The sequence below is a fragment of the Molossus molossus genome, unplaced genomic scaffold (genome assembly GCF_014108415.1).
Source record: "Molossus molossus isolate mMolMol1 unplaced genomic scaffold, mMolMol1.p scaffold_m16_p_8, whole genome shotgun sequence".
Taxonomy (NCBI): domain Eukaryota; kingdom Metazoa; phylum Chordata; class Mammalia; order Chiroptera; family Molossidae; genus Molossus; species Molossus molossus.
In genome coordinates, this window is record NW_023425402.1 from 25,071,908 (window position 1) to 25,099,047 (window position 27,140).

The following is a 27,140-nucleotide window of genomic DNA, read 5'->3' on the forward strand; positions in this document are numbered from 1 at the left end:
GCCTACATATATTAATGTATTAATTCTTGGTCATAATTTTATAAGTGCAAGTGCCACATTGCTATGTAGTTCTGCAAACAAACCTCGTAAAGCTATGTGCTCCTTGAGAACAGGTACCATGTAGCCACTGCATTTCAACAAAATTTATTGCACACCTGGCATATTTCAGTCTTACCTACCTTGGGAGCTAGGCAAAAAAGAGTAAATATACTCAAGTTTATGTGGCATTGATTACAGAGAGATCTAACTAACCCAATAATTATAAAACACATATTCAGAAAGATCAAATATGCTTTGGTCTAACATAGAGGTTTTACTTATAATTAAAGTTTTCACTAAAACATTTTCATAAAATGATTTCTTTTTTTCATTCCTAATTAATTTCTTCCTAAATAGCTTCTCTCAAATTTAGAAAAATATTTAATACCATTTTAATACTCATAATTAGTGAAACTTAAAAAACCAAGAAAATTTCTAAAGTATAATAGCAGTCTATTCTTTGTTACACTTCTACCTCCTTATCATAATGCTGAGTAGTTTTGCTTGGTTAATTAAATTAATGATTAAAAATCACACTTACTATAATAATGTTCTCCCTAATAGGTTTTTAAAAAAATATTATTGGTGAAAATAACCAATTGCACATAGAATTTTAGTGCAAAATGGAAAGGTTAGTAGCAAGCTATTAAGAAATTAAATATGAAACATTTATTACATTTAATGAATGGCTTTTGGTCTCAAGTAAATCTTCCATTTCAGCAAGTTGCTTTATATATCCACCCCAGCTTTCTTCCTAACCCTGGATGAAAATTATAGCCATAAATAAATTTATTTCAGTTTTTACTCTGGATTTTGATCCCAAATCTCTTAATATATTTATGTAAAATTAAATGAAATATAAAATGTTTTTCAAATATTAAGTGTAAATATTCATTGTATTATTTTTTAAACTTTTCTGTATGTTTGACTATTTTAACAATAAAAGTTAAGAATGAAATAGAAAAAAAGTCATTCATGAATATTACATTTTGCTACATATTTAAGTTCTTTTCTAGTGAGGTAATGCTACTACATGCCTATACTACTATATACCTGCATACCTGGATGAATAAGTGTACTATACAGCATGCACTTTGACTTTGAAAATTATGAGCTTCATAGTTTCCTAGTACTCTATTATTGCTTTTGTTGTTGTTATTAATTCTTGCCAGAGGATATTTCTTTTCCATCAATTTTTAAAGAGAGTAGTGGGGAAGGTGGAAGGGGGAGAGAGAGAGAAATGTCAATGTCAATATAAGAGAGACATTGATCGGTTGCCTGGGCATGCAGGGTACATGCCCTGGACTGGGTACAACCCTCCGGTGCACAGGTCGATGCTCTAACCACCGGCCAGGGCCTATTATTACTTGTAAATAAATATATACATTTAACTCTCTCCTCTTCATAAAATGTTACCAGAATGTGACTAAAATGTGGCTCTGATGCTTTGTAGCAGCAGAACAGACTGGCATTTCTAGTGCTATGACAGAACACAAATCTATTTTAAAGAGCATCCCTTTAAAAGCTCACCAGGAGTTGGGTTTTGCACAGAGTTAGGGGTCCTGTCACTGCTTTCTGGCTGAACAGAATCCACTTTAGTGTCTCCCATGTGTCTGTCTCCCAGGCTCTTTCAGTGATGCGCCACAGAGCTCCTTCTTAGGCTCTGTGAGGTGGGCTGCCTTCCTTAAATATGACAAAGATAAAAACATTATTTTTATGGTTGTCTGACTCTGGGCTACTATAACTAAAATACCATAGACAGGGTGGCTTGGACACCAAGCATTTGTTTCTCACAGTTCTGGGGCCCAAGATTAAGACACTGGCAAATGTGGTGTCTGGTGGGGATCCCTTCCTGCTTCCTAGACAGCGTCTTCTCACTCCGGTGAAGTGGTAGAAGGGCTGAGAGCTCTCTGTGGTCTCTTTTATAAGAGCACTAACACTATTCATGAGGGCTCCACCCTTATGACCTAATCACCTCCCAAAGTCCCTACCTCAAAGCATGATCACATTGAGTATTAGGATTTCAACCTATGAATTTTGAGAGAGCACAGATATCTTGTCTGTAAAGTGCTGTATAAGGACTTTCAATTGTATAATACAATGCAAAAAATCTGGGAAATAATTTATGCAGTTTCCCTTCTGAGTTGTCAGACATACGCATTAATTCTACAAATGTATGTTGTAGCCATAGCAGAGACCAAACATCTCCCTTTACATCTCCTATTGACTTTTATTACAGTACCTCCCCCCCTTCTTTTTAACTTTCACCAAGTCGCGTTTGGTGCGATTTTTACAAGCTGAGTACAATGTACGTTTTAATCCAATTTTTGGATAATTGGAAGTAAAACATAGAATTTTAGAACTTGGTACATGCACAATGTCCTCTGGTTTATTTAATATGTAATAGGTGTCATTAGGACTCAGATTTATTTCAGTGACTTCCCCAAGATTACTTAATTTAGGGCAGTCCAAAGTTGATATATCAATACAGCCAGAAGTCTATACTAACAGACACTTAAATATATGTAAAAATTAAAGTATTTATGATGTAAATCTGTAACTTACTAAATGATATTATAATGAACATAATATATTTTATATACAATTTCACACAAAATGGATACTTAGGCTGCAGAAAGATAAGGGCGAGAAGCACTTATTTGTAATATCAGCTGCTGTATTTTTCTGAAATCCATTTAGCACATTGCTTTTGACAGGGTTTACAGACTCAGAAATATATTTTTCCTAAGTGATCATTTTCCTTGATTTCTATTACTCAATTCTTCTAATTGTGTTGAATTTGCTTATAAATAGAGTTATGATAGAGCTCCCTTTATTTATTTATTTTTAATTTTAACTCCTTATTAGCTTTTCTTCTTTGGGAAAAAGTAAATCCTCCTGTATCTTTGCAGGCAATTACCAAAGAAGTCTGAATCCTTTCAAACGGTGCTTAGTATTTTGAAGCAGAAACGGTATAATGTTCGATTTTTTAATTTTAAGGGTGATAATGACCTTTCTGTGACTACAGAACATTAACCCAAGGTACATTTACATTTTGTTAAGTATGTAGGTCATATAGAAGCATATTACTAATAGCTTTCTATCCTAATAGATTGCAAAGGAATAAACAACACAGGATTCTAAATTAAAATGCTGTAGTGAAGCATATTTCTAAGGAAATGCATGTATTTATTCAGTGTCAACATTGTGATGAACATTTTCTATCAAAACTATCATCAATTTTCAGTTCTTTACTTTTCATCTTTTCTACCGATGGTTTTGACCTCACATTGTTTTGGTATTTCAGTACATAAATATGAATGTTATAATGAAAATGATAAAAGGGAGATATATAATCTTTATCAGTAGATATGACTGAATAGAATTTAGATATTTTTAATATGAATATTGCTATGAGACACGTTTTTCCAAGGTACTATTATTTTTTTTATGAATTTTTTATTTATTTATTTTTTACAGATATTTTACCTTTTTTACCCCATTGGCACCCCCCATCCCACCCCACCTCCGCCCCGGCCCCGGCTTAGTTGTCCATGTCCATTGGTCATGCATACATGCATATAAGTTCTGTGGTTTATCTCTTCCCAACCCCCCACCCCCTCTTCTGAGGGATGTCAGTCTGTGCCCTACTTCCATGTGTCTGGGTCTACTGTATTCCTCAGACTGTAATGTTCATTATATTTCACATATAAGTGAGATCATGTGGTATTTGTCTTTTTCTGCTTGGCTTCTTTCACTTAGGATAATACTTTCCAGGTCCCTCCATGTCGTCTCAAAGGATAAGAGATCTTTCTTTCTTACCGCTGCATAGTACTCCATTGTGTATATGTACCACTGCTTTTTTATCCATTCGTCTACTGATGGACATTTGGGCTGTTTCCAGATCTTAGCTATTGTAAATAGTGCTGCTATGAACATGGGGGTACATATATTCTTTCTGATTGGTGTTTCAGGCTTCTTAGGGTATATTCCCAGCAGTGGGATCACTGGGTCAAATGGAAGTTCAATTTTGAATTTCTTGAGGTAGCACCATATTGTTTTCCATAGCGGCTGCACCAGTCTGCATTCCCACCAGCAGTGTACTAGAGTCCCCTTTACTCCACACCCTCGCCAACACTTGTTGTTTGAGGATTGGTTGATGGCAGCCATTCTGACAGGTGTGAGGTGATACCTCATTGTTGTTTTAATTTGCATCACTCTGATGATTAGTGATGTTGAGCATTTCTTCATATGTCTCTTGGCCATTTGTATGTCCTGTTTGGAGAGGTGTCTATTTAGTTCCTCTGCCCATTTTTTACTTGGGTTCTTTGTCTTGCTTTTGTTGAGTTGTATGAGCACTCTATATATATTGGAAATTAACCCCTTATCTGATACATCATTGGCAATGATGTTCTCCCATACAGTGGGTTGCCTTTCCATTTTGATGATTGTTTCTTTTGCTGTGCAGAAGCTTTTTAGTTTGATGTAGTCCCATGTGTTCATTTTCTCCTTTATTTCTGTTGCCTTAGGTGATGTATCAGTGAAAATTCTGCTCCGTATGATGTCCGAAATTTTCTTGCCTACATTTTCTTCTAGAATTTTTATGGATTCACAGGTCACATTTAAGTCTTTTATCCATTTTGAGTTTATTTTTGTGTATAGTGTAAGTTGATGGTCTAGTTTCATTTTTTTGCATGTAGCTGTCCAATTTTCCCAACACCATTTATTAAAGAGGCTGTCTTCACTCCACTGTATGCTCTTGCCACCTTTGTCAAATATTAATTGAGAGTATTGCCTTGGGTCCATTTCTGGGTTTTCAGTTCTGTTCCACTGGTCTATATGCCTGTTCTTGTGCCAGTACCAGGCGGTTTGGTTACAGTTGCTTTGTAGTATAACCTGATATCTGGTATTGTGATCCCACCTACTTTGTTCTTTTTTTTCAAGATTGCTGTGGTTATTCGGGGTCTTTTTTGGTTCCATATGAACTTTTGAAGTATTTGTTCTAGTTCTATGAAATATGTCGTTGGTATTTTGATGGGGATTGCATTGAATCTATAGATTGCTTTGGGTAGTATGGACATTTTAATGATGTTAATTATTCCAATCCATGAACAGGGTATGTGCTTCCACTTTTTAATATCTTCCTCTATTTCTTTTTTCAATGACCTGTAGTTTTCTGCAAATAGGTTCTTTACTTCTTTGGTTAAGTTTATTCCTAGGTATCGTAATTTTTTTGGCGCAACGGTAAATGGGATTGTTTTTTTCAGTTTCTCTTTCTGTGAGTTCATCATTGGTGTACAAGAATGCCATCAATTTCTTGACGTTAATTTTGTATCCTGCTACTTTGACAAATTCATTTATTAAGTCTAGTAGATTTTTGATGGAGTCTTTAGGGTTTCTATGTATAATATGTCATCTGCAAATAATGACAGTTTCACTTCCTCCCTTCCAATTTGGATCCCTTTTATTTTTTCTTCATGTCTGATTGCTGTGGCCAAGACTTCCAGTACAATGTTAAATAAGAGTGGCGAAAGTGGACATCCCTGTCTTGTTCCTGTTCTTAATGGAAATGTTTTTAGTTTCTGTCCATTGAGTATGATGTTGGCTGTAGGTCTTTCATATATGGCCTTTATTATGTCGAGATACGATCCCTCTATTCCCACGCTGCTGAGCGTTTTTATCAGAAATGGATGCTGGATTTTGCCGAATGCTTTTTCAGCATCTATTGATATGATTATGTGGTTTTTATTCTTCAATTTGTTTATGTGGTGTATCACGTTTATTGATTGGCGAATATTGTACCAGCCTTGCATCCCTGGAATGAATCCCACTTGGTCATGGTGAATAATTTTTTTGATGTATTTCTGGATCCGATTTGCTAATATTTTGTTCAGGATTTTGGCGTCTATGTTCATCAGGGATATTGGCCTGTAGTTTTCTTTCTGCGTAGTGTCTTTTACTGGTTTTGGAATTAGAATTATACTGGCCTCATAGAACATGTTTGGAAGTCTTCCTTCTTCTTGAAATTTTTGAAATAGTTTGAGGAGAATGGGTGTTAGTTCTTTTTTGAATGTTCGGTAAAACTCCCCCGTGAAGCCATCTGGGCCTGGGCTTTTGTTTGCTGGGAGAGTCTTGATTACCTTTTCAATTTCCTTAGTTGTTATTGGTCTGTTCAAGTTTTCTATCTCTTCCGGGAATAGTTTTGGGAGACTGTGTGTTTCTAGAAATTTGTCCATTTCGCTTAGATTGTCGAATTTGTTGCCATATAGTTGTTCATAGTAGTTGTTAATGATCTTTTGTATTTCCGTGGTGTTGGTTGTTACTTCTCCTCTTTCATTTCTGATTTTGTGTATTTGGGTTCTCTCTCTTTGTTTCTTGGTGAGTCTAGCTCAGGGTCCATCAATTTTGTTTATCTTTTCGAAAAACCAGCTCTTTGTTTCATTGATCCTTTGAATTGTTTTTTTGGTCTCTATGTCATTTATTTCAGCTCTGATCTTCACTATTTCCTTCCTTCTACTTGCTCTGGGGTTATCTTTTTGTTTCCTTTCTAATTCTTTAAGTTGTGAGGTTAGACAGTCAATTAGAAATTTTTCTTGTTTTTTGAGGTAGGCCTATAGTGTTCATTTTCATTGGTTTCCAGGAAGTTTTTAATTTCTTCCTTGATCTCCTCAGTGACCCATTCATTGTTTAATAACATGCTATTTAGCCTCCATGTGTTGAAATGTCTTTGCATGTTCTTGTTGCAATTAATTTCTAGTTTCATGCCATTGTGATCTGAGAAGATGCTTGATATGATTTCAATCTTCTTGAACTTGTAGAGATTTAGTTTGTGTCCTATCATGTGGTCTATCTTTGAGAATGTCCCATGTGCACTTGAGAAGAATGTATATTCTGTAGTTTTGGGGTGTAATTCTCTGTAGATATCTATTAAATCCATTTGGTCTAGTGCTTCATTTAGAGTCTCTGTTTCCTTGCTAATTTTTTGCCTAGAGGATCTATCCAGTGCTGTCAACGGGGTGTTGAAGTCCCCTGCTACGATTGTATTGTTGTCGATTTCTCCTCGGAAGTCCTCCAGAAGATTTTTAATATATTTTGGTGCTCCTGTATTGGGTGCATATATGTTTATCAAGGTTATATCTTCCTGTTGGATAGATCCTTTCAATATTATGCAGTGGCCACCTTTGTCTCTAGTTATGGTCTTCATTTTGAAATCTATTTTATCAGATATGAGAATTGCTACCCCAGCTTTTTTTTTGCTTTCCATTTGCTTGGAAAATTTTTTTCCATCCCTTCACTTTCAACCTATGTGAGTCTTTTGTTGAGAGGTGGGTCTCTTGTAAGCAACATATAGATGAGTCATGCTTTCTTATCCAATCAGCTACTCTGTGTCTTTTTATGGGAGCATTCAATCCATTTATGTTTAAGGTGATTATTGATATGTACTTATTTATTGCCATTTTTGTTTAGTGTGGTTCTATTTTTCTTCCCATTTCTACTGCTAATTACAGCAGTCCTTTTAACATTTCTTGCAGTGCTGGTTTGGTGCTAATGTATTCCCTTAGCCTTTTTTTTTTTTTGTCTGGGAAGCTCTTTATTTGATCTTCTACTTTGAATGATAGCCTTGCTGGGTAGAGTAGTCTTGGATTCAGATTTTTGTTTTTCATGGCTTTGATTACTTCATGACATTCTCTTCTGGCCTGTAGTGTTTTTTGTGAGAAGTCAGCTGAGAGCCTTATGGGGTTCCCTTTGTAGGTAACCTGTTGCTTATCTCTTGCTGCTTTTAGGATTCTCTCTTTGTCTTTAATTTGTGGCATTTTAATTACTATGTGTCTTGGTGTGGGCCTGTTTGGGTTCTTCTTACTTGGGACTCTCTGTGCTTCTTGAACTTGAATGCCTTCTTCCTTCACCAAATTAGGGAAGTTTTCTCTCACTATTTTTTTTAATATATTCTCTATCCCTTGCTCATTTTCTTCTTCTTTGGGGACTCCTATGATGCGAATATTATTACGTTTCCAGTTGTCCCATAGTTCTCTTAAGCTGTCTTCCTGTTTTTTAATAGTTTTTTCCTTTTGTTTTTCTGATTGGTTGATTTTTTCTTCCCTGTCTTCTAATTCACTGATCCGGTCCTCAGCTTCCTCTACTCTGCTTTTTAAACCTTCCAATGTGTTTTTCATTTCTGATATGTCATTTTTTATCTCTTCTTGTTGGTTTTTAATTTCCAATTGGCTTATTTTCAGTGTCTCTATGTCCTTACTCATGCTGTTCAGCTTCCTCAAGATCATGGCTCTGAATTCTAGCTCTGTTAACATGCCTAATTGCTCCACATTGATCTCATCTCTCTTGCTCTTTCATTTGGCTTCTGTTTCTGTGTTTCACCATTTTGGCTATCACTGTGGGCTTTGGAGCCTGTCAAGTTCTCCCTGTGGGTGTTGGTGTTCTGCTGTTTGTGGCTCCCTCTCCTGTGTTTAGATGAACGAGGGAGGACCCACGTTGAACACCACTGTCAAGTCTTACTTTCCTGGTTAAAGTTGCCAGCCCAGGAAAGGTACTGTTACCCTCTAGCTTTTTGCCTGGAGGCTAGCAGTCCTGGTTACTTGATGAGTTTTGGGTTGTCAGTTGATTGAAAAGCTCCCTCAAGTCCTTAGCACAAGGGGATTTCAGGAGGGTGGGGCAGATGCTGGTTGTTAGTGAGCCTCAATTAACACTTCAATGGCCCACAGGGTGGGGTTGGATCTCCGAGGGAGGGGCTGCTGCCTCTCCTCAGAGCCCTGGGAAGGAGCAATATGCCCACCATCCTGAGTGGCTGCACTCAGCCAAAGCTCTGAGCGCCCTCCAAATCCTGAGTGTCCCGACACAGTTCCAGTCCATTCTGCCCTCCCTCTGCCGGAGCCCAAGGTGAGTGGCTGTGGCTGTTTCAGCCTCTGTCCCGGCTGCGCTGTGGAGCCACCTGGGAGTGTGACCCGAGGGCGCTGCTCCCAGCTAAGGCCGCTGCCGAGCTGCCAACCGTGGGCTCCCAGCTCCCAGCTCCTGTCTCGTGCTACCAGGATTGAGTCAGTGTCCCTGGTTGTATGGTCCTCGCAATCTGCTTTTCTGTTGCTTTTTCCTGTCGATTTGTCTGTGTTATAGTTGTAATTCCAGTTTGGTTCTGGGAGACGGTCTGTGTAGCTCCGTTCACTCCGCCGCCATTTTTCCTCTCTGTCCCAAGGTACTATTTTGACCAGATATTTTCTTCTTTAAGATTTATAATGTTCTTTAGATACAATCTAAGTATGTCACAATTTAAAGAGACTTTATAATCTGTATAAATCCTAACTAAACTTATTCCATATCTATAAATATAAGTGTTTAACTTTAGGTTAGTTCAGTAAATGTATTAAAATATACTATCACTTTCAATGCTACTCTTCCAACTTGGGGGGGTAAAAATAACTTTTATTCATTATTTAAGGCTTTTCCATGAAACCCTGTTTCATTCTACTATGTACCCCCCACAACACTCATGTATGTATAGAGCAATTTTTTTCTGAATTATTACAATATATTTCTTTAAAAGTGATTATTGTCCTGAATGGCCTCAAATTGTGTCATGAATATGAATTTATCATAAATTTATTGTCAGTGTTTATATTATTTCAATTCAGTGTGACCTCCACTGTCTCAGTCACTTCAGGAAAATTTACTACTGTGAGAAAGATAAGAGAACGCAGATACCCTTGAGTCAGATTCTCTGAAACCACTAAAAGATGTGAAGTTTCACTCAAATCTTAAAAACAACTAGGAAGGTCTTTCTAAAAAATTTTAAGTCTCGTGTTTTGATTAATGCATTTATTTATTTACTTTTTTTTAACTTTTAAAGCAAGAATAAAACAGAAATTAAAGAAGAAGAAAAAGAAGAATTCAAATAGTATATAATACCCTGGTGGTTTCTTGAATGCCATTTAATATAACTGGTTTCTGTATTGACTTATAAAATGAATTGATGTACCTTTTGAAAAGCCTTCTCCTAATCAGGTTTATAATTTATTTTATTATATATAGCCATGGTAGTCATTTGTAAAACACAGTGCAAATTGAATGACTGAGAATATAATACCTTCAGATTTGATTTGGCATACCTAATTTCTAATTATGTATTCCTTTCCTGGAATTTAACCCACCATTAAAAAAAAAAAGAACTACATTTTATTTTGCCTCTCTTGGCACAACTAAAATTTTCTGTAGACTTTCTATTCTTCTTCAACATATCGAGTGACGATACAGTGCACCAGAAGTCTTGATAAGCTACCAGACTCAACTGATATCAAATAAGCTTTGTCAAAGATGTGTGATCTAGTCTCCTGGATTCTGGTCCAGTGTGTTATCTGTCATGCAAGAGAGACTGGCATTTGTTTTCCCTTTGGTGTGCTAGAATCATCTGTTGGCTGAGTGACTTCAATTACTTTTTGCAAACAGAAACTTTTATTTATCCTGGTAATGTGTATTTGTTCATTTCCAAGTTTCCAGTAATTTGTTACATGAAACTATCTGGCAAATTAAAAATAAACTCTTTAGGTATGCTGATTATTACTTCAAGAGTATCATGTTTTATAATAACGTTTTCCTATTTAAAAAATTCCTTTCTAGTTTAAAAAGTTATGGTGCCAGACTGCTCCAGACATATATTTCTAAGAGTTATTTTGTAAAATAAGTTGATAATATGGACGTTTTTTCTCTTCATCTCAGTGCCCATACATCTTCACACCACTTCTTGTTGCAGGGTACACTCATGGACCACAGGCAACCCCGGCGAAGGCCGGTGGGGGGAGCGCAAAGAGGAGGAAAATGGGAGATACATGTAATAGTGTCAATAATAAAAAAATAATCATGAGTGTGATTTGAAGGTTTTCACATATTTGAGGTTATAAATAATATTCCTGAGACATGAATGAGGTGGTTTCAATAGCTTCTTCATTCTTCTGTCACTTCATGCCATTTATAAATAAGAAAAGGTTCATGAGAGGCCACTAGAATGATGGAAATTGTTCTTCCTAGAGAAAATCTAACTCAAGTGTGCTTCCCAGGTAGTTTGGAGAATGTCATCAACTTGTGTAATTTATTCACAGTCCAGTATTTTGTTTGAACATCGTATTAGAGAAAATGAAATGATTTAATATGTTGTCCATGACTTTCCTCATCTTCTAATATATTCCCAGTGTATACATTACATTATCCTGGCTGTTGTTACCATGTGTATCTTCCTAGGTCATTCCATTTTCTCTCATTTCTATTTTTTTTTTTAATCCTCACCTGAGGACATTTTTCCATTTTTTGTTCAGATAGAGTGGGAGGGAGAGAGAGGAAGAGATAGAGAGAGAGAAACATCGACGTGAAAGGGACACATTGAGTGGCTGCCACCCGCATGACCAACCAGGGCCGGGGACAAACTGCAACCGAGGTACATGCCCTTAGCGGGAACCAAACCCGGGTCTCTCTAGACCACAGGCCGACGCTCTAACCGCTGAGCCAAACAGGCCAGGGCTCTCTCATTTCTTGATGATTTTTGTTCTCTGCCACTCCTTTTACTTCTATTCCTGTCTCAGTTCCTAGCAATTTCCGTAAAGACCAGTCCCTTGACCTTCTCTCCTCTCATGATATTGTCCTACATATACTCAGCCATTGACTCCCAATCATGTTTTTTTGTAGTATCATAGCCTATAACTGCAGATATTATATAGCCTATTTCATATATTCCCATATGATTACCATCTGTACTTGTATTTCTGGCTTTTTTCCCTCTGATACCTGGTAATATACAATATTACTTTAATTCTTTTTAACTTTGTGCTATGGAACTTTTCAGAAGTTTTCTTTTTTTTTTTTGCTTATTCTGTTTTCTAAACTAACTTTAGACACGTGTATTTAATTTTCTGGTCTTAAAGTCTTTTTATACCCTTTCTCATCTTTGGCTCTTACTTAATTATATTTCTGTTTCTAGAAAAAATTTTTTTGTTTGTCCCAGGTCTCCAGTACTTTTATTCTTAACAACTTATCCAGAAACATTGCTTTTCCTTGGAAATATTTCCTATGTAAATATGTGATACTGATTTCCACCTTCCATCTAACTGTCCCCTTTATCCAGCCTATGGCAGCCTTGTAATTCATGATTCCAGCTGGCCCTTCACTCAACACTGTACTGAAATGCATATTCCCTTTGACTTAAAGCTAGTATGAACTTACTTAGTGTTACATATGTGTATATAATCATTTGTTTATTTTCAACATACTTTTTTATTGTCTATCTTCTATTTTTGAAAACACAAATATTTGTGTATACATTTGTATGTATCATGTATTTAATGTTCTGTTTCATCCAATTTTTATTGAAAGCACCACTTTCTAGATCTTTTCCTTGTGGGTATCTAAAATGGTTTGACATTCTTATCTTGAACAGGTCATTGCTTTAGTGATGGACATGTTTACAGATGTGGACATTTTCAAAGAAATAGTGGAGGCATCAACTCGAGGGATATCTGTGTACATTCTGCTCGATGAATCCAACTTTAATCATTTCCTAAATATGTCTGAGAAACAGGGTTGTCAAGTTCAACGTCTCAGGGTAAGCATTCCATGTTTTTTCCCTCAGGTACTCTTTTTATAGAGTGTGTACTATTCTCTCAGTCAAATTTAAGACATGTTAAGCTATATTACTCTAAAAGTAAAATAGAAAAAAATTACATATATCTATAAGTTAAGGTAGAATAATGATAAATCACAAAAGGGGACCCTTGTACTTTTGCAAATGTTACTGAAAACACACATCTTTGTGACAAATATATATGGTGTTTTCGTTCTTTTTTTTTAAATCCTCATGCAAGGACATTTTTCCATTTTTTTGTTCAGGTAGAGTGGGAGGGAGAGAGAGGAACAGAGAGAGAGAGAGAAACATTGACCAAAAGTGACACATTGAGTGGCTGCCACCCGCACGACCAACCAGTGCCAGGGACAAACCAACCGAGGCACGCGCCCCTAGCCGGAACCGAACCTGGGTCTCTCAGGACTGCAGGCCAGTGCTCTAACCGCTGAACCAAACTGGCCAGGGCTATGGTGCTTTTCTTGATAATGAGGCGCTCGAGCTTCTGAGTTTCCTTTGCTGCCAGTCGTGATGCTTCTGTTTGTATGTACAACCTTGACACCACTACTTGGGTGATTCTCTCATGCAGCAGGCGTTGCTTAGTGCAATCATTCGGCAGTGATTTCAGTTCCATTTGACTTTGTAAAAGGCGGGTGCATTTTATGTTAGTTATTTTCAAATCATGAATCTATATCCTGAAAAGATCTTGTAATAGGACCCTAAGTGGTTTATGAAACCACCCTGTGTAAATGTAAAGTAGTACCTCCATATTGTAAGTTACTCTTTTCCTAGAGTATTTCTTTTTTGGGTGATGTTTCAAAACTTGCTTTTCTCTGTTTTATTTGTTTGGTTGTTTTGGTTATGTGTTTAAAAGTTATTTTAAGTACACTTTTTTTTTTTTGGTACTGAGGTTTTATATTAACATGTTTAACTTTGCAAAGTATTCCCATTCTAACCTTCATTTTTTACATTATATTTACATATAATTCTAGAATATTCGAGTGCGGACAGTAAAAGGCCAAGATTATCTTTCAAAAACAGGAGCCAAATTTCATGGAAAATTGGAACAGAAATTTTTGTTAATTGACTGCCAGAAAGTTATGTATGGTTCTTACAGGTAAGATCATTATGTTTACCTCCCACATTAATAATCATTTATAGAACGTATTAGTTTCACATTTTAGTGTAATATGTTTAGTTATTTTTATTTTATTTTTTAGTTATAATTGACATGTAACATTATATTAGTTTCAGATATAATGGTTTAATATTTGTATATAATGTTAAATGATCATGATAATTCTAGTTAACATCCATCACCATACATAGTCACAAAAATCTTTTTTTTCCCTTGTGATGAGGACTTTCAGCATTACTTTCTTAGCAACTTTTAAATATGTAATATAGTATTATTAACTATAGTCACCATGCTGTACATTACACCTCTGTGACATTTATTTTGCAACTGGAAGTTTGCACCTTTTGAAACATGCACCTATTGTGCACATGCCATACCTCCTGCCTCTGGCAACTAGCAACCTGTGCTCTGTATCTGTAAACTTTTTTTTTCTTCTTCTTCTGGTTCTACACATAAGTGAGATCATACTGTATTTGTCTGTCTCTGCCTGACGTATTTCACTTAGAATAATGACCTCAAGTCCATCCATGTTGTTGCAAATGGCAAGATTTCATTCTTTTTATGCCTGAATAGTATTCTGTTGTATACATGTACCATATCTTTTTTATCCATCCGTCTACTGAGGGACCCTTAAGTTGCTTCCATATCTTGGCTATTGTAAATAATAGCCAATGCAGTGAACATGGGAATGCAGATATCTTATTGAGTTAGTGTTTTTGTTTTCTTCAGATAAATACCCAGAAGTGGAATTGCTGGGTTTTGTGGTAATTTTTTTTTAATTTTGGGGAAGGCTCTATGCCGTTTTCCACAGTGGCTGCACCTATTCACATTCCCACCAACAGTGCACAAGGGTTCCCTTTCCTCTCACCAACACGTATTCTTGTCTTTTTTAATAATAGCCTAGTTTGTGTTTGCCTGCAGTATTATATCATTTACAGAAATTATTAGTTTCAAATTTTAGTGTAATCTGTTTAGTTATTTCTTAAAAATAAAAAACAGAATTCTTCCATAGACCCTTGGAGACTTGGGTTTCAGTTCTGGCTATACCTCTAAAGAATATTAAGACATTGGGCAAATCACATAACTTCCTTTGGCTTCAAGTTCTTTACCCCAAAAATAAGGAGGTTTGACTAATATTTCAGGTTCCCTACAGCTCTACATTATAAAAAGCGTTTTTGTTCCTTTTGAAAATACTACATAGTATAAACTTATTAATAGTTGTTCTTAAAAATAGAAGCTGTTTTTCATCTCTGAAGAATCTATCAAACAGATTTTTTCGATTTCAGCACTGTTAAGAAGCTGATAATTATCACGTAGTCACTATAGTACTACCAAAAATACATTGAGGAGCCTGGCTGTTAAAAATGTTGTGGTAGACACTAGACAGATGACTCAGATTCTACTCTCTGGCATTTTCCAAGGCTTCCATTGGTGATATATTTTACTCTGTTCTAGCTTCGCTCTTTTACATATTTCAACACCATCCTTAGCTTATCTGTGGGGCTATTGTTTTCATCTCTAGTTTATAAATTATGAAATTGAAGTTCCAAAAGTTTAAATGACCTGTCTCAAACCCCACAGCTAGGGGCCACAGGCAGTCCAGGACTGGCAGCTGGCTCCAGGGTGTAAGGGCTGCCCTAATATTCTCTTATACATGTCAGGCGTCCTGCATGGGATGCACAGGGAGGCGATACCAACAGGCAGATTAAGCAGCAGTAAGCATGGATGCACCGCTAGGTCACCAGGGCAGAGTTCAATCGTTACTAAAGACTGTGGGAAAAAGCCAGGAGAGCTGTGGATGTAAGCGGGGCAGTGTGAGAGGAAATCTTAGGGACCTAAGTCCACAAGAGGAAGGCTGTGGGCAAGGTACTTCACTTGATTGCACTTTAGCTTGCTCCTCTGTAAACTGAGGGTAACTAATAGAACTACCTCATGGCGTTGTTGTGAGAATTAGAATTTATGCATCCAAAGCCTCTAATGGTAACTATTATTTTAGGCCTTTTTAAAAAGTACCTGCTAACTTTCCCTTTCTGAGGCATCTTTTTTTGAAAATGTAGTTTGGAGTTCTAAAGGGAAACATGTTAGCCTGGCCAGTATGGCTCAGTGGTTGAGCTTCGACCCATGCACCAAGAGGTCACCAGTTTGAATCCCAGTCAGGGCACATGCCCAGGTTGTGAGCCCAATCTCTAGTAGGGGGCATGCAGGAAGTGGCTAATCGATGTCCTCTCTCATCGATATTTCTGTCTCTCCCTCTCTCTTCCTTTCTCTCTAAAATCAATAAAGAATAAAAAATAAATAAAGGGAAACATGTTAAGAGCATAAATTACAATTAGTGCTTAAATTAATGTTCTTTTAAAACTCATTATATGTGTATATATTTGTTCAGATCCACCTGATTTTAATTGAAATTTTTAAATTAAAATTGTGAGTTCACTTGACTTATAGAATGGTGTTTATTGGTTAAATCTCATCATAATGAATACTTTCTATTTTTATTTAACTTGGCTTTTAAGATTATTTTTCAACAGTAAATTCACTTAAACTTTGTTTTCCTACCACTCAGTATTAATAGGTGCTGTATGTTGAGATGACTATAGCTGAGCTACTTTCAGGGTGATGTTGGGAAAATAAACAACAGCAACCAAACTCTTTGTCTTTTTATCTATATCATAAGCTAGAGGCAAAATTTAAGTTATTCTTTATTGGAGTGGATATGGAATGTCTAGGACCACAGATTATAAAAATTCATCAAAACTCTTATCTAACAAGTCTCTCTTTATGATTTCACGTTAATTTTATTTATTTTTTATTATTGTTTTTTTTTTTTTAATCATCACCTGAGGATCTTTTCCTATTTTTCTTCAGATAGAGGGGAAGGGAGGGAGAGAGAGAGGAACATCGATGTGAGAGAGACACATCAACTGGCCGCCTTCCGCACGTCCCGACCAAGGCCGGAGACAAACCACAACCAAGTTATGTACCTTTGACTGGAATTGAACCCATGACCCATTGGTCCATGGGCCAATGCTCTAACCACAGAGCCAAATTGGCAAGGCGATTTCATGTTAATTTTAATTTTTTTTTTTTAATTAATGGTTGTCAGTCCTTGTCACTTTTGTTTTTCCTGACTAATGATCATGAAACTTTCCTATTGTTAACAATATTCCAACAGGATCTGGTGGAACAGTTGTGAACCAGTCTTCATAGAAATTAGCCAAAATTTTTATTTCCTCTGGTTAAAACCATTCTTTGTCGCTCTCATTTTATAACTGTCACTGTTTTCCTCATAGGCAAATACAAAATGCCTTTCCCTTTATTTCAAAATTATTTGCCATAAAATGTCTTCATGTTTCAAACACCCAGCATTTCTAGACAGGCCTCGTGTCCCTAGTCACACATCCTGTGGCAGCTCTCTCATCACGGTGGTGGTTTTATCAGGAAAACGTGACAAGTGTTTTGTCATATTGTGATACTAACATTGATGAGATAAAACACTGACATACTTTTTATCGATGTGTAAAATCAGTTTTTGAATTGGATACCCTCATTTGAAATTGTCATATGAAAATCTGGAAGACATTTAGTGTTGTTCACACAATTGACTGACAGAGAATTTCACAAGCCTTTTTCTTTTTTTATGATCTTATAAAAGTTACTTTCAATAGATAAGTTTCAGTGGAGGTATTGGCTCTAAGATGTCATCTTTGATCAGACTTGCAGGTCATCCCATTTAGAAATCCATGCCACAACTCATCCCCCTTTTCACTCTGTGTACTTCACTTTATTACCTCTGATCAGGAACTCCGAGTTCTTGAGCCACTTTTTAATATGTGACTTCATAACTACACTCCCAACTTTGTGACTAATATATGACAGTGTGTTTAGAAGGGGTGGGGTAGTAAGTTATGATACAGAGGACAAACTGACATGTGTCAGAGGAAAGGGGAGTTGGGGAGCTGGGTGCAAAAAAGAGAAGGTATTAGGCAGTACACATTGGTAGCTGCAGAATAGCCACAGGGATGCAGTTTTCAGCATGAGGAACTTAGTCAATAATGTTGAGGTAACTGGGTATGGGGCCAGGTAGGTGCTTGGAGCGGTGGGCCTAGGGGGAGCACTCTGTGAGGTGCATGCTCGTCCAGCCACTTCGCTGTACACTCTGAAACTGGTGTGGAATGGTACTGAATATAAATGGTGATTGAAAAATAAAGTACATTTATTTTTTTATTCAAGTAAATAGATGCACATATTTTAAAAAATCAATACTGAGAGATATGCAATACAAAACGTATTTTGTACTCCATCTCAATATACTCCTAATTCCTGACCACTAGGTACAATTCTTTAATTAGTTTAGCTAGTTCTGATTTGTATTTTATTCTCTTAAATAGTGGGATTATACTGCTATTTTTAGATTTATCACTTTTAGATATGATCTTTTGAGTTTATATTATGGCAATTGAGGAGTTATAACCTGTACCCACCCATATCCACTTGCCCTCCTGATCCCTGTTCACCCAATACAGTTTTATCACAATATTTTGGTTAAATGAGAAGTCTGTGTATACATTACTCCAGTTGTGTCAAATTTATCATTGATGAGAGATGGAGTGACTTATGATATGTTTTCTCTTTCATAACAGAGTTAATAATGACCATTTTATCTTGGTTTTATTTGTTGTTTTTGTCTTCTATTTAATTATTGTTATTTTTTTTTCCAGTTGACTACAGAATTCTTAGCACATAAACAACCTTTCCAAATGTCTGATTACTACCAATAATTTCTGATGTCCAGTCTGGACTAGCAGGTCTTTAACCTGCAGCACAGCTGGGGTCCTGGTATTTTCTATATTCCTGGATAGTTTGAGCTACAGTTTTTAAAATCCTGCTTTTAATCCTATTTTAACTCCCTTTTGTTACCAGTCATGGTTTTTCCCAAGTTTGCTCAAGGACATCTTCTATCAGCATGGAATTTTTAAGTCCAGAAATTCATAATTTTAGATGATTTGTGTTTTAACTGAGGATGACACTCTAAGTTGAATCATTTTTTTCTCCGAATTTGGAAGGCATCACCTTACATTCAAAATCGCGATTTAAGACGTCTCAAACTATTATCATTCTGGTTCTCTTCAAGTTATTTATTTATTTTTCTTTCTGGAAGTATCTAGAATTTCTCTTCTTTTATTTATTGATTGATCTTTAGAGACAGAGAGAAAGAAGACAGAGAGATTTGTTATTCTACTTATTTATGCATTGACTGGTTGGTTCTTGTATGTGTCCTGAGATCGAACATTGGCATTTCAGGAAGACTCTCTGATCAACTCAGCTACCCAGCCAAGGGCCTAGGATTTCCCTTTATTTCATGCTGTTCACAGATTCATTATGATATTTCTAGGTCTTGGCCTTCTCTTCATTTGTTGTTCTGCGCAATGCAAATACTTACACCTTTCGATTCTGAGTTTTCTGAATTTATTCTTTGACAATTTCTTCTCCTTAATTATCTCTTTTGTCTTTCTCTGGAATTCTTAGTAACTAGATTTCTGCTCCCATTGTATTTTTTCCTCCAATTTTTCATCCAGGGATGGGGGGCATTATTAATGACTGGGGGATTTTCTCGATTACATCTTTCCATCCTCCTATTTATTATCTTTTGCTGTCAAGTATTTTGAATATCAGCTACTTGAAACATTTTTCTAACATTCTATTTGTGTTTTATAAATTTACTCTTTTCTCTCTTTATTTCTTTGAAGATATTGTATGCATGTGTGTTTATTCTTATTTGTGCATTATCTCTGTTTCCTCCAGGTGACTTTTTTCTGTTTGGTTCGGTTTCTGTATTGAATCTAAGCTTTTAAGCTTTATAAGCTATCTTCTAAATTTATTCTAATGTCTGACAATCTTTTGTATGTCTTTATATTATGAGGGACCGTAAAACTTATTGGAAATTGTGCGGGAAATCTTATCAACAGTTGAGTTCAGAGCAGTGATTGGCTGGGGTCCTGGGAATTTTACAGGAAGATGCCCAAACATTGATATAAGTAGGTCTTTTATCTCTGAGAGCGGTCAGTGTTTCCAGAGAATAATGTCTAAATTAAATATTCCCAATTAAATGTCTTTCCATTGCCTGAAATTATATTACAATATTATTTCCTGATTTACCAAAGCATAGAACCTTTTCCAGCTGTCACGCATTCACCAGTACCATTATCTTCTCAGATTCCTGAGCGCCACACCTGGGGGCAATTCTTACTTCATAACCAATGCACATTCTTATGACATGCAAGTATTCCTAGTCTTTCTTCTCATTTCTGGCTCAACGTTTTACTCATTCCAGTTTCCGCTATGGTTTAGTCTCTTATCACCTATTCCAACTACTTTTCTCATCCTAGTAAGCACAGTCACTCATCTTTTAAGTCTTTAATACAATTAGCTATGGAAAGAAAATTCATTCTTCAAACATCTTTTTATTATACTTTATTCAAACCTGGAAACAGATTCTACACAAACTTTGCTTTCAAGGTTCATCTCTTACATAGCTTCTTTACTTTAGTTAAATAGAGTTTGTTTCTGTGTTCAATCAATGCATGGCCATTTTTACTTCTTTTTCTACATTTCTTCTTCCACACAAACTGTCCTCCCACAGCTTTCGAGTCTGAACTTCAGGCCTGTCTAGTTTCTATCAAAATATTGCTGAACTCTTTCTCCAGGGATTTTTTCTCATATTTGATAGCTAACCATTCATTCCTTTACTTGCTGTTTCTAACATATTTTGTACTCCTATCTTAAGCTGGATTGAAAATTTCTTTAACGATTCACTTTTGCACCATTTCTTTTAAGTCAGCCTGGTGGCCAACACATCTGTAAATAAAGAGCACCTCGTAAATGTCCTACTCATACCATCATTCAGTAACTATTCCAGGAAACATTAAGCATATCAGAATAACTACTAAGTTTCACACTGTTATTTATAATATACTATGTATTTAAAATTATTAGTCTACACATTGTTTTAATAATTTCATCTGCCTTTATTATTGTCTCCCCTGCCTGTATAAACAGTAAACGCCTTCGTTGTGGAGAATGTCTCTATTGTTCTTTCTTTTGTATTAAAACCTATTGCATCATGTACATTATTGGATACATAACATATTAACACTTTCTTTTTCAGCTCAGTGACTCTGTAGGTTAATTATTTAGATTTTCAAGCATCAGATTTAAAATTTTACATGAAGCTTCAAGATAACTGTTAGCTCTAAACTTTGGAAAAGTGATTGGAAATTCTACAAAATACTATAAAGTAGTTACAGATTTACTTTCCTAGAAATTGTACCTGTATCAAAAGATCTTAATTGGCTTTCTGACTCGCATGGTTTGTGAGGATTAAATTTACCAATCCCGTGTAGACTGAGTGTACTGTTTAATGACCGAGGCTGCTGCCTACAAATCCTCTCTCTGTTTACAACTCTCACATCTTCAATTACACTTCCTAAGTCATAGAGAGAAAATGCATGTATTAGCACAGACCTACAGTGCATTATAACATGTTAGAACTCTAAGGAATCGCAGCGATTAGGCTGTTTGTGTCCTCATTTTGGATGCAAGTAAACTGGGGCCCAACCTCATGTGACTGGAGAGCTCAGCAGAAGCCAGTTCTGTCACCTTTTCCTGTGATAGTAGCTTACCTGGACCGTGCCAGGATGCTATACATGAAATATAGTATCATTTTTACCCCATAAACTCTTAGTAGGCAGAGATGCAAAGTGCATAGCATGGTTTTCTTTGGACTTCTCGTAAGTAGTGTCAAGAATTATGGGCAGATTCAGCCGAGGACTTAAGTTGATTTGTTGTTTATAGTATGAATATGGAGTGGGGGACATATGTATTACAAGCATGTCATGACTGGAGATGTTCTCATTTATGGTAGTCAAGGAAAACAAACAAAATATACTCTTTTGTCAACATTAAATGACACATTTTACTTAGTAGAGGTATGTATATTGTCATTAATCTTTTAACTCAGCAAATGTATAATTCTCCAACTTTAATTTTTTTTCAGCTACATGTGGTCATTTGAAAAAGCTCACTTCAGCATGGTTCAGATCATCACAGGACAACTTGTTGAGTCCTTTGATGAAGAGTTTAGAACGCTCTATGCCAGATCGTGTGTCCCCAGGCCATTCGCGCAGGAAGAATCCACCAGGCAAATTCATCAGCATGGCAAAGCCCTGTGGGAGAGCGGCAGTCACCAGCGTTCACTCTCTTCCTTAGCTTCTGTTTCCAGCCAAAGAAACTTCCTTGGTAGACAAGACAAAATTCATAAACTAGATTCTAATTACTTCAAAAACAGAGGGATATATACTCGGAATGAACATGACAATTTTCACATAAGAAATCAAGGTTACAAACCTCATTTTGTTCCAAACTTTAATGGTCCAAACACAATCCGTCAGTATCAACCCAGTCAGAATGAAAATTGGAAGAGACATAGTTATGCTGGGGAGCAGCCAGAAACGGCACCATACCTGTTGCTGAACAGGGCTATGAATAGAACCATCAATCCCCCTGCTAATTGGAAGAAGTCTTCGGATAGTCTTAGTGTGGCATCCTCATCGCGGGGAGGCTATGCCACCCACCATGACCCACCTGCCCAGAGTTTTGGCAATTGGCTTGCCCAGAGGAAAACACATCTTGCAGACAGGAATTCTAATGTGCGGAGGTCTTTTAACGGGACAGATAATCATGTTCGCTTTTTGCAACAACGAATGCCAACCCTTGAAAATACCACGAAGTCATTCTTGCGTAACTGGAGAATTGAATCCTACTTAAATGACCATTCAGAAGCCGCACCTGATTCTAATGGATCAGCTCTAGGTGACCGTTTTGAGAACTATGATAGTTCTGAGAATTTGAAAGCCAATGCCCTGTATACCCATGCACGGCTTCGCCCCTCTTTTGTGTTTAAACCAACTCTACCTGAGCAGCAGGAAGTCAACAGTTGTACAACTGGCTCCTCAAATTCAACTATCATTGGTTCCCAGGGAAGTGACACACCTAAAGAGGTCCCAGACACCCCTACTAGTGTAGAACTTTTGACAGATGAACCTTTGCCAGAGTCAATCCCCAAGCAACCGTCGCAGTCAGAGACACCAAAACTGCACCACCTGCAGGCTCCTGAAAACCACCCAGCAGTCTTGAACCAAACTACACTTGGCCATCCGGAGTCAAACTATTTATATACAAACTTGTGTGTAAATAAGCAGACAGAGAACCTAAAGAATCAACAAAATGAGAACCTGCTTAAAAGGCGAAGTTTCCCCTTCTTTGACCAGGCAAAAGTCAATTTAGATCCTGGACATAATAAGCATTACGTATATAGTACGCTTACCAGGAATCGAATTAGACAACCAGAGAAACCCAAAGAGGATTTACTGAAAAGTTCTAAAAGCATGCACAATGTTACTGACAGCGTGGAAGAGGAGGAGGTGACCAAGAGAGACCCTCCCAGTGGCGCAGCTACCAAGTCCATTTCCATCGCTGCTTTGCTTGATGTAAATAAAGAGGAACCTAACAGAGAACTCACTACAAAGAAAGAAGTGAAGGGTTCCCCAAGTTTTTTGAAAAAAGGATCTCAGAAGCTAAGGTCATTGCTTAGCCTTACTCCAGAAAAGAAAGAAAATCTATCCAAAAGCAAAGCATCTCCCTTTTATAGGATGTGTAGTAGTTCTGACACTTTAGCATCTGAGGCTGAAGATAGTCAAAACCCAAGAAAGTCAGAACCAAAAGTTGATTCATCCCCAAGAAGAAAGCGTGCCTCCTCGTCAACCTCTCAGGGCAGCCTCCACAAGAGTAAGGAAGATGTGACAGTTAGCTCGTCTCAGGGGGCGCATTCTCCATCCAGTGACAGGAATGAGATGATGCCTTCTTCAAGTCCAGTTGAAAACAAGTTCTTGGAAAGAGCAGGGGATGCCTCTGCCCCAAGATTTAACACAGAACAGATCCAGTACCGAGATTCGAAGGAGATTAATCGAGTTGTTGCTCCTGTAAGAAAACCAGTTTCTCCTTCCAGGTCAAAGCCCAATGAGCTGCTGAGAACTCAGTCTACTGACCGGCGCATTTACAGTCGTTTTGAGCCATTTTGTAAGATTGAGAATTCTATTCAGCCAACAAGCAACATGCCAAATACCAGTATACACCGCCCAGAAATAAAATCCACAACTGTGGGCAACAGCTATGGTAGGTCCAGCCCAAGGCTTAATTACAACACTAATGTTTACCACACATACCAGCCAAATGAAAACAAGTTTCGAGGATTTATGCAGAAGTTTGGAAACTTCATACATAAAAATAAATGAAAAAAATAAATTGAAAATAGATATTAAAATACAAAATGAATGTGGCTATAAATATTTGTCCAAAGAACATTGTGGACAGTTTTTGTAACATGCCAATAGATTTCTGTAGGGACAGAATTTGGGGTATGATGTATATTTTTACCAACATACCATGTACAGTAAAGTTATTGTTCTGTGTGACAAAGTTAGTTGTGCTTAATTATGGTATTGATGGAATGTCTCTATAAACACATGATTGTTAAATGGTAATGGTAAAAACATGTAATTAAATTGTTTTCTTCAGACTGAAGATCTTCTTAAGTCTTAAATAGAAACTTTAGTGGAGAAATGGTGCATGGGTTTTAACCATTTATTCCAAAGTCTTTCCTTTTATAAAAGGATCCTAATACTTTCAATGACCCTTTATAACATGTCTTCGTGGGTTTTCATAACTTTGGATTATGAGAAAATAAGACATAGCCTTTTCGTTTTTAATTATCTTTAAATTTGACAGGATAACTTGTTATATTTTATTAATGTTTTATTACTTTTCCTGTGGAACATACACAGCTGGTTGGGTAGCACAGTAAATTATACAGCATATTTTTTATTTTGCCTGAGAGTGTTTGCAAAGGATCAGCCTCATGTAGTACAAGTACACCCTGGGAATGTGTTTCCTTCCTTGAAAACCATCCAGGACGGGCTTCTTTCCACGCTTTCCCGGGGTCTGTACTTCACTCACCCATCAGCTGCTGGCCTCTGACAGTCATTTCTTCCTTCAGACTTACTGCAAGACAGCAGGAATTGAAAAACCTGAATTATTCCTCCCTTTTTTCTAATATATAAAAGAAATTTAGAAATATAAATTTCTACATGAATTTTTTAATCTTAAAATTAGTATGACAATGCTTAGAGGGTTTGCTCGCAGAAGACTGCTTTTCTTTTCTTTTTTTTCATCCTCACCTGAGGACATTTTTTCATTTTTGTTCAGGTAGAGTGGGAGGGAGAGAGAAACATCGACGGGAAAGGGACACATCAGGTGGCTGCCTCCCGCACAACCCCAACCAGAGCTGGGGACGAATCACAACCAAGGTACATGCCCTTGACCAGAATCGAACCTGCGACTCATCGGTTCACAGGCTGACGCTCTAACTGCTGTGCCAAACCGGCCAGGGCGACTTTGCTCTTCTTTTATGCTATTCCAAATACTGGGTGACTGGGCAATGTTTTCTTAGGAGCGCCGTGATGATTATGAAAAATGGTACCTGGTCTATTCTGCCATGACCATGGGACCTGGTTGAAGGTTTTAAAGCTTACTGTGTCTTAATTTGATGATGATACTCACATAATAAGTGACCCTTTGCCTTTCTTAGAGTAGTGAAATAATAGCTCCATATCCATTACTGAGACTTTAACCTGGCTTTACTTCATCCACAAAGAACAGAATTCAAGAAACAGCACATCATTTGAGAAGTAGGAAGGGTTTCTACAACACTTTAAATTTAACACCTAAGTTGCTGGGTGGGGCAGTATTTTATTGTTTAAAAATTCAAGATTCAGCCCTGGCCAGTTTGGCTCGGTGGTTAGAGCGTCGGCCTGCAGTATAGAGAGACCCAGGTTTGGTTCCCACTACGGGCATGTACCTCGGTTGCAGTTTGTCCCCGGCCCTGGTTGGGTTGTGTGGGTGGCAACCACTTGATGTGTTCCTTTCATGTCGATGTTTCTCTCTCTCCCTCCCACTCTATGTGAACAAAACATTTTTAAAAAATGTAAAAATATCCTCGGGTGAGGATAAAAAAAAAAAAAAAATTCAAGATTCAGTCAATATGACTATCTGTGTTATAAAATAATTAAAATAATGGCTTTAAAATATCTATCATTTAAATAATTTTCCATAATATTTTAAAACCATCGATGTTTCTCTCTCTGTCTCCCTCCCACACAAAAAATGGAAAAATGTTCTCGGGTGAGGATAAAAAAAAACAAAACATGATAAGAAATATGTTGGAAAAAAACATGACAGTTTGGAAAAGAAAACATTTCCTGAGCACTGCACTAGACCAGGCCTTGACCTGTCCCTAAACTGCCCTCATTGTTTATAGGTGATCATTGAGGTGATCATTGAGACATTGAGATTCAAAGAGGTAATGCCCAAGCCACATAACTAATACGTAATGTTACTAAAGTGCCTGTAACACACTGACTTATCACATGACCTCCCAAACGTGTTCAACTCCTGCCTCTCCCAAACTGTTGGGAATTCAGTGACAAAAGTCTGTATTTCCTGTGTGAACAGTGATCAACCAAAAAGGGTTTAGTTGAATTCCATCAGACAGCAAGGACACATGGGGCTTAAAATAATCATAATAGGTGAGATTAAAGAATCTGGTTGAGATTGATTTGTGAATATAACCTAGCAGGCCAGTTAGAATTGCCAGGCAGTCATTTTGACCCCCTTCCTGTTGACCTGTGGCAATGAGAGGAAGGGAAAAGGCACCATTAGTGAGCTGTAACCTGCTCGTGTACTAGAGAAGGAAGCCCATTGGAGTAGGAAGCTAGGTAGGGAATCTAGTTGAACATTCACAATAACCCTGTGAAGTAAGTACCTTCTTTTTGCAAAGAAGGACTGTACGCCTCAAAAAACTTACATTAATTTTCCAAGAGTTACACAGCTCTGGATTGGTGGAGCTGGGGTTTAAACACAAAAGCCTGCATTTTGAATTCCATACTACACCATGCCTTACCAGCTTCTCATTCCCCTAGGCTTAAGGAACGTCCTTTGTAAGTAATCACCCTCTTTTGATCTCTCTTTATAAATTGCACAACTATAACAGTAACTTGACAGCAATAGCATTTTATAAACACAAATCCAGAATATAATATTCAGTTTCACATTATTCACAAAAGTTGGTTTTAAAATTCTCTTTATAACCTAGGGAATTCCCAAGTACTACAACATAGGATTTTTTTGTTTTGGTAAGCTGAGTATAATAGATCAAAAGTTTTGCACCCTTTGTAATAAATT

The 27,140-nt window shown here is 37.0% G+C and overlaps 1 protein-coding gene across 1 annotated transcript in view; it reads left to right on the plus strand.

The window, feature by feature from the left end:
- Positions 1 to 24,231, plus strand: part of FAM83B (family with sequence similarity 83 member B) — a 61,503-nt gene extending 37,272 nt beyond the window's left edge. Inside the window, exons 2-4 of the mRNA XM_036249007.1 lie at positions 12,470 to 12,634; positions 13,642 to 13,766; positions 21,841 to 24,231. Of these exons, the coding sequence (XP_036104900.1) occupies positions 12,470 to 12,634; positions 13,642 to 13,766; positions 21,841 to 24,136 (2,586 nt within the window). The 3' untranslated portion in view covers positions 24,137 to 24,231. The remainder of the gene's footprint in view (positions 1 to 12,469; positions 12,635 to 13,641; positions 13,767 to 21,840) is intronic.
- Positions 24,232 to 27,140: the final 2,909 nt, after the last annotated feature.